This window comes from Saccopteryx leptura, chromosome 11 (assembly GCF_036850995.1).
Source record: "Saccopteryx leptura isolate mSacLep1 chromosome 11, mSacLep1_pri_phased_curated, whole genome shotgun sequence".
Classification (NCBI taxonomy): Eukaryota; Metazoa; Chordata; class Mammalia; order Chiroptera; family Emballonuridae; genus Saccopteryx; species Saccopteryx leptura.
The window spans coordinates 60,224,693-60,239,975 of NC_089513.1; the positions used below are offsets into that span (position 1 = coordinate 60,224,693).

Consider the following 15,283-nt stretch of genomic DNA (forward strand, 5'->3'; position numbering starts at 1 on the left):
ATTGAGCCACTGGCTGTGGGAGGGGAAGAAGGAAGGGTGAGAGAGAGGGGCAGAGAAGCAGATGATCTTTTCTCTTGTGTGCCCTGACCAGGAATTGAACCCAGGACATCCATACGCCAGGGCCATGCTCTATCCACTGAACTAACTGGCCAGGGCTGCTATTTGCTTTCTAACTTTACTTTTACTTTAATGTTCCAGGTTAGTATCATTTCAAAATCTCAGTAAAGACATCCTCAATAAATTAACACTACTGCAAACAGGAAATGCCCAAATGACCATCAACAGAAGAACAGATAAACAATGGAATACTACTTGGCAAAAGCAAACAAACTTACTGATATAGGCACTGGGGTGATGAAATTTTAAAAGAATTATGCTGAATGAAAGAAGCCAAGCAAAAACCAGTACATACTATTAGATTACATTTATAAAAAATTCTAGAAAATGTAAAATAATACATAGTGACAGAAAGTAGATCATGGGTTGCTTCGAAACTGGGGAGGAGAGAGGCACAAAGTCAGGTTACAAAGGCCTGTGAGGACACTTTGGAGAGTGATGGATAGACTCATTGTTTTGACTGTGGTGATAGTTTCAGGGATATGTATTACATAATATGCATATGTCAAAATGTATCAAATTGTACTTTTTAAGTATGTTCAGCTTACTTGTATGTTGATTATGCCTTAATAAAGCTATTAGAAAAGAGTATCACAAATAATTAAAATCTAATATGGTCAAAAGCAAGTCATTCATATCCCCCAAATTTGCATCTTTTCCTACTCCCTTATTTAATGATATCATTATTTATCCAGTGTACTTAACCTGAAAAGTCAGAATCCTACCATGTGCCTTCTACTGACATCTCAATATACAGTTTAACTTTGTGAAATTCACTACCTGTTCCCAAGGCTGTCATGTCTGCCAGTATCTAAGTCATATATGAGGGCAAGGATTCGGGGATCTAGTATCAGGCAGGAAAAACAAGAGATACTTAGTGTGTCACATGAACACACTGTCATCAGCTGCTCTAGAAAGCTGTCTTCTGTTTTATGAAGGCAAAGACCTCATGTTATTCATTCTGCAGCCCCAGGGCCTTAGTCCATTTAGCTATTCATTAAATAAATGAATGTACTATACTATAGCTTCATACCTATCCTGAAACAGAACTTAAACTATGACTTACAAGAGTATGCTAAAGTGTTAATATAATCAGAAAGGTCAGTGTTTTAAAACATCAAAATACCCAGAGACATTGGGGTGATTCTAGTAAAATCAGAAGGTATTTCCTCAAATGTAAGACTAGGCATTCAAATAAACATAACATCAATTCACTCTGCATTCTGTAACACCCAGCTCTTTCTTCAGCACTGCACAGAACAGGGAGAACATCCAGTTACCTTACCCAGTCTGCGTTTTTCAGCTCCTCCAGCTCTGTGTTCGAATCATCACTCTTTTCCATTTCTTGAATCTTCTTAAGATTCTATCAATTGAAATAAAAATAAAATATCTGACATAAAAATTTCATTAAACTACCGTCTGAAATTAAAATTTCTAATTGATACCTTCAGATAAAATATAAACAGAAGTGCTACTGAAGCAGATAGAATAGATATCAGATTCAAGAGAATCACCAATTTCTCAGGGAAATCTTCCCTTCCTCCTTGATAAATCCAATAATCTTCCTGCTAATACAGTTTTATAGCACCACAAACCTTTCCTCCATAGTTCTTATCAACACTAATTTTACATTTGTTTGTGCTTTCCCTCTAGACTTCATGACAGATTTCTGTTCTCAGAAGCTAATATAAGCATCAGCATTTTTTGATGCTCAGTATATATCTGTCAAATAATTTAATGAATAAGTTTCAATATATAAAATGTCTTCTTTTTTTTAGGCGAGAAAGAGAGACAGGAAGAGAGAGATAAGAAGCATCAACTTGTAGTTGTAGCACGTCAGTTGTTCAATGATTACTTCTCCTGCGTGCTTTGATGGGGAGAGGCTCCAGCCTAGCCAGCAACCCTTTGCTCAAGCCACCGACTTTGGGCTCAAGCCAGTGACCTTTGCGCTTAAGCCAGCGACCTCTGGGCTCAAGCCAGTGATCCTGTGCTTAAGCTGAATGAGCCCACACTCGAGCTGGCAACCTCAGAGTTTCAAACCTGGGACCTCAATGTCCCAAATTGATGCTCTATCCACTGTTCTACCACCTGGCAGGCAATGTATAAAATGCCTTTTATTTTAAATTTTATACATGTATATATTGCAAAATTGTTATCACAGTAAGGTTAGTTCTACTTTCATCACTTCACATAATCATCTTTTTAAATTTAAATTTTTATTATTTTTTTATTTTTTTAGTGAGAGGGAGAGGAACAGACAGACAGGAAGGGAGAGAGATGAGAAGCATCAACTTGTAGTTACAGCAGTTTAGTTGTTCATTGATTGCTTTCTCATAATGTGTCGTGATTTTGGGGTCAAGCCAGCCACTATGGGGTGATGTCTATGATCCCCTGCTCGAGCCAGCGACCCTGTGGCTCAAGCTGGTGAGCCCAAGCTCAAGGTGGCCACCTCAGAGTTTTGAACGTTGGTCCTCAGGATCTCAGGTCGACACTCTATCCACTGTACCACCATCTGGTCAGGCCAATTATCTTTTTTTTACATGGTGAGAACATTTAAGACCCATTTTCTTTGCAACTTTGAAGTATATAATAAAATATTGTTAACTATAGTCACCATATTGTACATTAGATCCCCAGAACTTATTTATCTTATAACTAGAAGTTTGTACCCTTTAAAATTGCATTAATTCAACATTTGCAACTTAAAAAGATATTGACAAGTAAAACATATATTCACATATTAATTACAAATTTGTGTTATACCATTCCTACTTGCAATAATTCAACTCTAATATATTTTGCTAAGCATATTTGCCTGATCATATTTGGACTGAGTTTAAATGCATTATATAAAACCTAGCTTGTTTTCTATGAAAATAATACTTAATATGAAACATTTTTAAACCATTTATTTTTAGCTTCTCAACATCTCAGATCAACCATCTGCAAAATAAAAATAACATCACCTGCTTTTTCATACTTAATAGTGCGTAGACATATTAATATGAGAAGAATTAAATTACTGACTTGAAGAAAAGATAGTGTAAATGATGCAATATTTCCTCTCTCTCTTAGAAAGGAAATTAGGAGAAAAAAAGTATATTTGATTGTTTCACAATGTGTTTTCATAGTTACTTTTAAAAAGAAAAGTCAGCCTATTCCTTCCTTCAGAGCTCTACTAAGCACAAAGATCAGGGAGCTGCCTTGCAAACATTATGCCCCTTTCTGAGCAGCCTTCATCCCATCATTGTTCTGTGCTGAAGTACACGGGCCAGACTCCCTTGCTTCAATTTCGGACATCTCTGAAGATGTCCCACATTCTGAGTTCCCTTGGGATCAGCTGAGGTTTGTTGCACCTGCATCGTAGTTCAACTATTCCTTCACCCCCTTCCAGGTGTTCCCAGAAAAAATCCCCAATAAACCTACTGAATTCAAATTTCAGCCCTCGGAGTCTACATCCAGGGGGACTCAATTCACACATAGAACATTTAAAAATTACAGGTCCTCTGTGGTGGCACAGTGAATAAAGCGTTGACCTGGAATGCTGAGGTCACACGTTCAGAATCTTGGGCTTGCCTGGTCAGGGCACATATGGGAGTTGATGCTTTCTGTTCCTCCCCACCTCTCTCTTTCTCTCTCTCCCCTCTATAAAAATGAATAAATATAAATAAATAATTAAAAAAATTATAGGTCCTGGCCAGTAGTAGAGCATTGGCCTGGTGTGTGGAAGTCCCGGGTTTGATTCCCATCCAGGGAACACAGGAGAAGTGCCCATCTGCTTCTCCACACTTCCCCCTCTCCTCTCCCTCCCTCCCTCCCTCTCTCTCTCTCTCTTCCCTTCCCTCAGCAAAGGCTCCATTGGAACAAAATTGACCAGGGCGCTGAGGATGGCTCCATGGCCTCCGCTTCAGGCACTAGAATGGCTCCAGTTGCAGCAGAGCAACACCTCAGATGGGCAGAGCATCGTCCCCTAGTGGGAATGCCAAGTGGATCCCAGTCAGGCGCATGTGGAAGTCTGTCTCTCTGCCTCCCCACTTCTCACTTCAGAAGAATACAAAAAAAAAAAATTACAACAGGCCCTGGCTGGGTGGATCAGTGGATGTCAATCCAGCATGCCAGAGGTTGTGGGATTGACCCCAGTCTGGGCATGTGTGAGAAGTAATCAATGAGTGCCCAACTATATAGAACAACTAAATTATAGAGTGACTTGATAATTTTCTCTCTCCCTTCCCTGCCCCCCACCCTCCAAATCACTGGGTCAAAAAAAACAAAAAACTATAACAGATGCAGGCACACAAAACAAAATTTACATGGACTTTAAAGGTGAAATTCACTATATCAAAGACATTTTGACTTGCACTGAACTATATATGTCATTCAATGGGAATCCATTGTTTTTGTTTAGAAATCCTTTCCCTCCCTTCTGATCAAGATCCTCCTCTTTGTAGGGAATGCATATGTAGGGAGATCGGGTGTGGTTAGGCTTGCTCCCTTGTTTTCTGGATACAGGAACTTTGCATGATTAGTGTGTGAGCACATGACAGAAAGCCATGCGTGTGTGCGTATGTAGCCTATCTAAGGCTACAGGCACTTTCCCTTGGTGCAGATCATTTGCCCACCACGAGAGGACAAACGATTTGTTTGCTCGCCTATCACCATGAGAAGAGGTTTTCCCCTGCTTGTACGCTTGCCCGTCCTTGTGAGAATCCAATAAACAAGAACGGCCCAACACCTTTCAGCTCCATGGTTCTTCTGAGTTCTGCCCAAATCCAATGTGAACCTGCCTGGACCACGACAACCAGCACTACAGCATCCCGTACAGTGTGAGTAGGGCTGACCCCATGCTTAGCATCTCATCACCTATTCACAAGGATGAGAATAGCATCTCCCTAGTCACAGTGACTGGTTCCCAAGTGGACACATAATGCTTTACCTTCCTCCAAGAACAGAACAGACTTTGTGCTGCAGTTACTGAACTAAAAAAATATGAGATTTGGGGTGCATACTGTCACCTAACCGGCCTTTAAGTAAGAGCCTGTCCTGGGGATGGAGAAAGAGAAAGCCAGCCCTCATTACAGGACTTGAGATACTGGATATAGCTGTGCTTAAAGCCAGCAGTATCCTTAGACTGCCCAATTATGAGAACCATAAATCTTGCCCCACTCCATCCATGCTAACTTCAGTGGACTCTCACTTGAAATGGAAATAGCTATAATTTGTTATTAATTTTTAAGTTTTACTTAGAAAATTAACTTTAACATGGTGACAATGATCAATAGAGTACACAGGTTTCAGGTAAACATTTCTATTCTATTTGAACTGTGGATTATGTTGTATACCCATAATCCAAAGTCAAATCATTTTCCGTCACCTTATATTTGTCTCTCTTTACACCCTTTCCCCTCTTCCCTCCCTCATCCTCCTCCCCCACACTCCCTTCACCCTGGTAACCACTTCACTTTTATCTATGTCCATGAGTCTCAGTTTTATATCCCACCTATGTGTGAAATCATACAGTTTTTAGCTTTTCCTGATTTACTTATTTCACTCTATATAATGTTCTCAAGGTCCAACCATGTCACTATGTCATCATTTCTTATGGCTGAGTAGTATTCCATTGTACATGTACCACTTCTTTTTCCAATCCTCTCTCAAAGGACACTTTGGTTGTTTCCATGTCTTGGCCACTGTGAATAATGCTGAGATGAACATGGGGGCACATGTGTATTTACGTATCAATGTTTTTGAGGTATAGGGGTAATACTCAGTAGAGGGATTGTTGGGTCATATGATAATTCAAGTTCTTAATTTTTTGAGGAATTTTTTTATACTTTCCTCCATAATGACTGTACTAATTTACATTCCCACCAGCAGTGAATGAAGGTTCCTTTTTCTCTGCAGCCTCTCCAACACTTGTTACTATCTGTCTTGTTAACAGCCATTCTAACAGGTGTGAGGTGCTTTCTCACTGTAGATTTATTACTTTTAATTTACTGTGTTAACTTGCATCCAAGTGTCCCATTCAATAAAACACCCTCACCCCCTAACAACTTGTCTCTCATCATATCCCATTTGCCACTCTCCCCTAACTCCCTCCCCCTTTTCCCTCTAGGACAGTGGTTCTCAAAGTGTGTGCCAGGGTGCACTGGTGCGCCCTAGAAGATTTCCACGTGCTCCCTATGGTATTCCAGAGAAATATGTGCCTGTTGAGGACCAAAAAACCAAGAGGGTTTTTGGAGTTTAGATTTTTGGGGGACAGAGGTGTGGTGAATTGGCTGTAAGCTGACAGTCTGCCCAACCCCCCACCTCACTTGCCTGTTAAGTTGTAAAAGGCTGTTAAGCTGTGGTGCTGGGTTGTTTACATTACCACCCATGTTCCCCAGAAAGACTGGAGGCAAGTTTCTTCTATCCATTGTTTGGGGTAGAATTAAGATGATATGTATGAATGAAAAAACTTAACACATTTATTCCAGGACCTGCCGAATTTACTAAATCTTACTAAGAATGTATCTATGTATATAAAAAGATAACTTTTTGTTGTTTTTTTATTTTTTAGCCCCTCTTTTTTACGAATTCTAAAAAGCATAACTCAAAAAATGTACACAAAAATGTGTGGGTTTTTGGGTTTTTTTTTTATAGAGACAGAGTCAGAGAGAGGGACAGATAGGGACAGACAGGAACGGAGAGAGATGAGAAGCATCAATCATCAGCTTTGCGTTGCGACACCTTACTTGTTCATCGATTGCTTTCTCATTTGTGCCTTGACCGTGGGCCTTCAGCAGACTGAGTAACCCCTTGCTCAAGCCAGCACCTAGGGTCCAAGCTGGTGAGTTTTGCTCAAACCAGATGAGCCTGCGCTCAAGCTGGCAACCTTGGGGTCTCGAACCTGGGTTCTCTGCATCCCAGTCCGACACTCTATCCACTGTGCCACTGCCTGATCAGGCAAGAATGTTTTTTAATGTCAGAATAAATTTAATTTTGTTGTGTTTATTTTAATTACCATAAAACACGCTTGAATTTTATAGTTTTTCTTTAAAATTTGACTTATTTTAACATATTTCTCAGAAATTTGTATACAGTGCGCCTACAATTATTTGTAGAATTTCAAATGCTCCTGACTTCATAAAGTTTGAGAACCACTGCTCTAGGATTTGCTGTCCTGTTATCTGTATCTCTGTGTTATGTGTATATAATTTCACTAATCCCTTCACCTTCTCTGATCCCATCCCTTCATCCCCCTTCCCTCTGACAGCTGTCCCTCTGGTCCCTGTGACCCTGCCTCTGCCTCTATTCCGTTCCTCAGTTCACTTTGTTTATTCATTCAATTCCATATATAAGTGAGATCATATGATATTTGTCTTTCTCTGACTGGCTTATTTGGCTTAGCATAATAATCTCCAGGTCCAACCATGCCATTGCAAAAGGTAAGATTTCCTTCCCTTTCGCAACCCAAGGAGTACTCCATTGTGTATGTAACACAGATTTTAATCCACTCGTCCACTGACAGACACTTGGGCTGTTTCCAGAGCTTGGCTATTGTAAAAAATGCTGCAATAAACATGGGGGTGCATTATCTTCCTTTGAATCAGTGTTTTGGTATTCTTAGGTTATATTCCTAAAAATGGGATAGCTGGGTCAAAATGTAGTTCTATTTTTAATTTTTTGAGAAAACGCCATACTTTTTCCACAGTGGCTGCACAAGTCTGCATTCCCACCAGCAGTGCAGGAGGGTTCCCTTTTCTCCACATGCTCAGCATCACTTATTGTGTGTTGATTTGTTAATGAATGTCATTCTAACAGGTTTGAGGTGGTATCTCATTGTGGTCATAATTTGCATTTCTCTGATGATTAGTGATGTTGAACATTTTTTCATATGCCTGTTGACCATCTGTATGTCCTCTTCGGAGAACTGTCTATTCAGCTCCTTTGCCAATTTTTGATTGGGTTGTTTACCTTCCTGGTATTGAGTTTTACAAGTTCTTTATAAACTTTGGTTATGAAGACTTTATCAGACGTGTTGGCGAATATGTTCTCCCATTGTGTAGACTGTCTTCATTTTTTGTTAATGGTATCTTTTGCTGTGCAAGTGTTTAAGTTTGATGTAGTCCCATTTCTTTCTTTGATCCCTTATTTCACTTGCCCATGGAGATATGTCAGCAAAAATATTGGTACGAGAGATATCAGCGAGTTTGCTGCCTAGTTTTCTTCCAAGATGTTTATGGTTTTGCGACTTGCATTTAAGTCTTTTATCCATTTTGAGTTTATTTTTGTGAATGGTGTATGTTGGCAGTCTAGTTTCATTTTTTTGCATGTACCTGTCCAATTCTCTCAACATTTATTTAAGAGATTGTCTTTATTCCACTGTATGCTCTTATCTCCTTTGTCAAATATCAACTGATCATAAAGGTGTGGGTTTATTTTTGGGTTCTCTATTCTGTTCCATTGATCTGTATGTCTGTTCTTATGCCAGTACCAAGCTGTTTTGATTACAATAGCCTTGTAGTATAACTTGATATGAGGAAGTGTGATACCTCCCACCTTATTTATTTATTTTTTTCCATTTTTCTGAAACAGGGAGAGACAGTCAGACAGACTCCCGCATGAGCCCGACCGGGATCCACCCGGCACGCCCACCATGGGGCAACGCTCTGCCCACCAGGGGGCGATGCTCTGCCCATCCTGGGCGTCGCCATGTTGCGACCAGAGCCACTCTAGCGCCTGAGGCAGAGGCCACAGAGCCATCCCCAGCGCCCGGGCCATCTTTGCTCCAATGGAGCCTCGGCTGCGGGAGGGGAAGAGAGAGACAGAGAGGAAAGCGCGGCGGAAGGGTGGAGAAGCAAATGGGCGCTTCTCCTGTGTGCCCTGGCCGGGAATCGAACCCGGGTCCTCCGCACGCTAGGCCGACACTCTACCGCTGAGCCAACCGGCCAGGGCCCACCTTATTCTTTATTTTCAAGATTGCTGAGGCTATCCATGTTCTTTTTTGGTTCCATATACATTTTTGAAATATTTGTTCTATATCTTTAAAGTATGCCATGGGTATTTTAAAAGAAATTGCACTGAATTTGTAGATTGCTTTGGAGAGTATAGACATTTTAATAATGTTTATTCTAATTATCCATGAACATGGTATATGTTTCTACTTGTTTGTATCTTCCTTGATTTTTTTTTCAATGTCTTATAATTTTCCGGGTACAAGTCTTTTATCTCCTTGGTTAAATTTACTCCTAGGTACTTTAATTTTTTTGTTGCAATAGTGAAGGGGATTGTTTCCTTAATTTCTCTTTCTGACAGTTTATTGTTGATGTATAAAAATGCCACTGATTTCTGAATTTTAACTTTATATTTTGCCACCTTGCTGAATTCATTTATCAGGTATAGTAGTTTTTTGACTGAGACTTTAGGGTTTTCTATGTACAGTATCATGTCATCAGCAAACAATGATAGTTTTACTTCTTCTTTTCCAATTTGGATGCCTTTTATTTCTTCTTCTTGTCTGATTGTTGTGGCTAGAACTTCCAGAACTATATTAAATAAGAGTGGTGAAAGGGGACACCCCTGCCTTCTTCCTGATCTTAAGGGGATTGCTTTTATTTTTTGCCAGTTGATTATGATGTTAGCCGTTGGTTTTTCATAGATAGCCTTTAGTATGGTGAGATATGGTCCTTGTATTCCCACTTTGCTGAGAGTTTTGAACATAAATGGGTGATGGATTTTATCAAATACTTTGTCTGCATATATTAATATAATCATGTTATTTTTGTCCTTCCTTTTGTTTATGTGATGAATCACATTGATTGATTTGCAAATACTGTACCAGCCTTTCCTCCCCAGAATAAATCCTACTTGATCATGGTGTATGATCTTTTTGATGTACTGCTGGATCCACTTTGTTAATATTTTGTTGGAATTTTAGCATCAATGTTCATTAAGGATATTGGCCTATAGTTTTCTTTCTTTCTAGTGTCTTTACCTGGCTTTGGAATAAGGATAATGCTTGCCTCATAAAAGGAGCTAGGAAGTCTTCCAACCTCTTAACTTTTTGAAATAGTTTGAGAAAAATGGGTGTTAGTTCTTCTTTAAATGTTTGGTAAAATTAGTCTGTGAAGCCATCTGGTCCAGGACTTTTGTTTGTTGGAAGTTTTTTTTATTACGTTTCAACTTCATTAGTTGTAATTGGTCTGTTTAGGTTTTCTGATTCTTCCAGATTGACTTTTGGAACATGATATGTTTCTAGGAATTTAACCATTTTGCCTAAGTTGTCCAATTTTATGGCACATAGATCTTTATAGTATTTTCTTACAATTCGTTGTATTTCTGCAGTGTTAGATGTTACTTCTCTCTCATTTCTAATTTTATTTATTTGGATCGTCTTAATTTTTTTCTTCATGTATCTGGTTAAAAGATTAGTCAATCTTGTTTACCTTCCCAAAGAATCAGCTCTTGTTTCATTGATCTTTTCTATTGATTTTTAGCTTTTATGTCATTTATTTCTGCTCGGATCTTTATTATTTCCTTCCTTGTACTTCCTCTGGGCTTTATTTGTTGTTCTTTTTCTAGTTTTTTCAAGTGCAGGGTTATGTTGTTTATTAAGGTTTTTCTTGCTTTTAAAGTATGCCTGAAATGCTATGAATATCCCTCTCAGGACTGCTTTTGCTGTGTCCCATGGATTTTGAGTTGTATGTTCATTTTCATTTGTTTCAAGGAACTTTTTTTATTTCTTCCTTGATCTCATTGTTAACCTATTCGTTCTTTAATAACGTGCTATTTAGCTCCCAAGTGTTTGAATGTTTTTCAGTTTTTTTATTGTAGTGCATTTCTAGTTTCATGCCATTGTGATCAGAGAAGATGCTTGATATAATTTCAATCTTCTTAAATTTACTGAGACTTCTTTTGTGTCCTAACATGTGGTCTATCCTCAAGAATGTACCATAAGCACTTGAAAAAATGTATATTCTGCTGCTATGGGGTGAAAGGTTCTGAAGATTCCTATTAAATCTAGTTGACCTAGTGCGTCATTTAAGGCCGCCAGTTCTTTGTTAACTTTGTCTGGAGGATCTATCCATTGATGTTAGTGGAGTATTAAAATCCTCTACTATTAGAGTATTGCTGTCAATCTCACCCTTATGTCCATCAAAGTCTGCTTTATATATTTAGATGCTCCTATATTAGGCGACTAAATATTTACAATGGTTATATCCTCCTGTTGGATTGCTCCCTTTAGTATTATGTAGTGATCTTCTTTATCCCTTACTATATAGACTTTGTTTAAAGGCAATTTTGTCAGATATAAATATTGCTACCCCAGTATTATTTTCATTTCCATTTGCATGAAATACTTTTGTCCATCCCTTCACTTTCAGTCTATGTGCATCTTTTGTTCTGAGGTAGGTCTCTTGTAGATAGCATATGTACGGGTCCTGATGTCTTATCCATGCAGCTACTCTTTTAATTGAAGCATCTAATCCATTTACATTCAGGGTCACTATTTATATGTATTTGTTTATTGCATTTTATTCTTTAAATCTACAATCCTCTTTATCTCAATTTATTTTTCCTTTGCTCTTTTTACAGCAGACCCCTTAACATTTCTTGCAGTACTGGTTTGGTTGTAATGAATTCCTTGAGTCTTTTTTTGTCTGGGAAGCTTTTTATTTCTCATTCTATTTTAAATGATAGCCTTGCTGAATAAAGTAGACTTGGCTGTAGGTTCTTCTTTTGCATCACTTTAAATATTTCTTGCCAATCCCTTCTGGCCTGAAGTGTTTCTATTGAGAAGTCAGATATCATCCTCATGGGGGCTCCTCTGTAGTTAATTAACAGCTTTTCTCTTGAAGGTTTTAATATTCTTCTTTGTCTCTTAACTTTGGCATTTTAATTATGATGTGTCTTGGTGTAGGCCTCCTTGGGTTCCTCATTAATGGGACCCTGTGCTTCTTGTGTAACTTTTTTCTTCATCAATTTAGGGCAATTTTCAGCTATGATTTCTTCAAACAGGTTCTCTATCCCTTGTTCATTCTCTTCTCCTTCAGGAACCCCGATGATGAGGACATTGTTTCTCTTCATGTTGTCAGAGATCTCTTGGAGTTTCCTCAGTCTTTTTAAGCTTCTTTTTGTTTTGCTGCTCTGCTTCTGTGCTTTTATCTTGTTCTTTAAATCACTGATTTCATTTGGTCCTCTGCTTCATCTAGCCTGTTGTGGATTCCTTCTAGTGCAGTCTTCATTTGATACTGTATTTGTCATTTCTGATTGGTTCTTTTTATTATTTCAATGTCTCTTTTGATGCTTGCTATCTCTTTATTTAGGTACTCATTACGACCATCCATTGTGGTTCTAAGATCCTTGAGCATCCTAAAAATCATTATTTTAAACTCTGCATCTGGTAGTTTGGTTACTTCCATCTCATTCAGTTCTTTTTTGGGGGATTTCTCTTGTTGATTCATTTGGGTCATATTTCTTTGTCTGCCCATTTTGCCTGTGTATTAGGTAGCACGACCTGACTTCAAAATTTGTTGTGGAGTCTTTATGAGGAAGACGGGCTCAGTTGTACTGACCTTCAGGCCACCTGAGTTCCTTACTCTAGGAGTGCTTCTTGAGGGTAGCATTTTCCCTCCTGTCATATATGAGTATTGAATGCCATTGGTCCTTTCATGGGTGTGTTTATCTCTCAGACTGGCTGGCTCTAAGGGTCAACCTTGTTTATGTGTTTTAAACACTGCAGTGTCTGTTCTGTTGGGTGTATTTATTCTCCACAGTGTTTGGTGCCTACCAGACTGCTCCTTTGGGTATGCTGCTTGTGTAGTTAGTTGAGTATAGGGTTGGTGCTGTCTGCCATTCACTACTGGTTGTGTTGGTTCTAGGTCTTCTTGGTGTCAACCATTCTTTGTAATCTTCTGTAGGCTACCTTTCTGAAGTTATGTTCTGTTTGCTGTTTGTGTCTGCGTTTTCTATTCCTAGGTAGTGTGGGAGTGGCTAACCTTTGTATAAGGATCAGCTTCCTCCTGCTTAGAGATGAAAACAGATCCATAAAAGCCCAAACTCTGTAAGATTTGTCTCCACTTTTCAGCTGCTCCTCCTCCTCTTACAGCTGCCTGGTCTTCCCATAGTGTCTTCTCTCTAGAAAGATTGTAGTGTGGGCTCAGACTGCCTCTCCCAACCAACCCGTCTGCAGGTTGCAAGCTTGGTGGGTTAGGGCAGCTGAGGTTGGGAATACAATGTTAGTGAGACCACCTACTTGAGGGGTTCTTGGTCAGAAGCCCAGTATGGGGGAAGTGGCCCCTACTCCAGAGCGTGATCCCTCAGCCACTGCTGGATATTCAAATTTTATTTCTCCCCAGCAAGGTGAGCAGCACGTTTAGATCCAATGGGGCTGATGGTTCCCTCTGCATAAGTTCTAACAGCTGGTGAGACCCGGGTCTCAGGGAGGAAGACTGAGAGAGTCCTCTCCTGGGGCTGAATGTGCCCCCAGAGAAAGTGGCTAAATCCCTTGACCAGACCCAACAGTAGGCTCACAGGGACCCACACATTAAATGTCCATGGTCCAAGCCTCTCTCCCTCCCCCTGTGGAATCTATCCCAAAGGGGCAGGATATCCCACACCCAGGCCAGCTGACTGTGAAATTCCACCTTATCAAATGCACATGAGCCACTGTTCCAGTGCTGATCACAGAAAGCGAAAGTCACTTCCGCTGGGTCAGGTGAGGAGCCCTTCCTTAGGATAGCACTCTAGCAAGGGTTGTTAGGTCCCAAACTGATGCTCTCCGCAGCTGGCCACTGGATGTGCCAGCCCTGGGCCTCCCTGGCAGGAACCCAGTGCAGACCAGTGGGAGACACTGCCTGGGAGCGGCTCTCACCAACCTTCTTGGAGCTATAAGCAATCCAGACTTTGTGGCTGGTTGTACTGGGCCCAAGTACACATGGAAATACCAAGCTGCACACCTAGGCTGGCTTTTACCCACACTAGGCCTGGGGGAAGGTCCGCTTAAAAGGCCAAGGTTCTGAGTCCCTGCCTCTTACAGTCTCTGTCTGCTGGCTGCTTGTCGGGTTTGGCCACTGAAAAAAACTCTGGTAGAGTCTAGAGCAGGGGTCCCCAAACTTTTTACACAGGGGGCCAGTTCACTGTCCCTCAGACCATTGGAGGGCCGGACTATAAAAAGAAACTATGAACAAATCCCTATGCACACTGCACATATCTTATTTTAAAGTAAAAAAACAAAATGGGAACAAATACAATATTTAAAATAAAGAACAAGTAAATTTAAATCAACAAACTGACCAGTATTTCAATGGGAACTATGCTCCTCTCACTGACCACCAATGAAAGAAGTGCTCCTGGAAGTGCGGCGGGGGCCGGATAAATGGCCTCAGGGGGCCGCATGTGGCCCGCGGGCCGTAGTTTGGGGACCCCTGACCTAGAGCCTGGGGCAGTTTAGGGATTAGAAACGGTGGTGGGTGTGGCTCAGCCCCTGGTGTTAGTATGTCCAGACTTTTATCACAGACCTCAGGATGTGGCCCCAGGAGTACAGTGGTTGTGGTCTGCCTGCAGTCCAGAGTTTCTACTTAGTCTCCCGTGGGGCAGAAGCACCAGTCATAGACTCAAGAGAATGTGGGGGAAAGCTCCAGCCTCCATGCCAAAAAACTGAGTCACTGATGTGGTCCCTGCTTCCTGGCTTCTAGAACATCCTGGTCTTTATGGGTGGGGCAGGAGAGACCCCTGACTGAGGGGCAGTTGCTTCGCTCAGGCTAATGCTGCTCAGAGGGGACTGCTCCACCCAAGAGAGATGGTGACTGCGGTATTGGAGAATAACTCAACACAGGGGTCCAGGTGATCATCCCCCATGGTGTCTGTCTCTGGGCCACCAACTCTCCTCATACAACTCTAGTCTTTTCAGCTCTCCCTGTGCCAGAGTCCCAGATAAGTGGCTGTGAATGAGATTTTCTGCACTGGCTCTTTAAGATTGAGCCTGCATCTCTGAGAGTTCCTGTCTCTTTCTAGTAGACAGAAACCTTGACTCTTTTCACTGCCAAATGCTGTGTGGGTACCTTTTCTAGACTTTGGGGCCTCTAGGGTGGAACACTGGGCCTGTGGCTTAGGTCCCTCCTCTTCCAGGGAGAACTTCCCCACAGTTAGAGTGTCTTTGGACCTTCGGGCATTGCTCGCTCCTGGG

At 40.7% G+C, this 15,283-nt stretch overlaps 1 protein-coding gene across 2 annotated transcripts in view; it reads right to left on the reverse strand.

Annotated features, from left to right (window-relative positions):
- SPIRE1 (spire type actin nucleation factor 1) overlaps positions 1 to 15,283 on the reverse strand; it is a 263,080-nt gene that overhangs the window by 112,721 nt on the left and 135,076 nt on the right. For both annotated transcript variants that reach the window (XM_066353336.1, XM_066353337.1), the window contains exon 5: positions 1,403 to 1,480. In XM_066353336.1, coding sequence (XP_066209433.1) covers positions 1,403 to 1,480 — 78 coding nt within the window. The remainder of the gene's footprint in view (positions 1 to 1,402; positions 1,481 to 15,283) is intronic.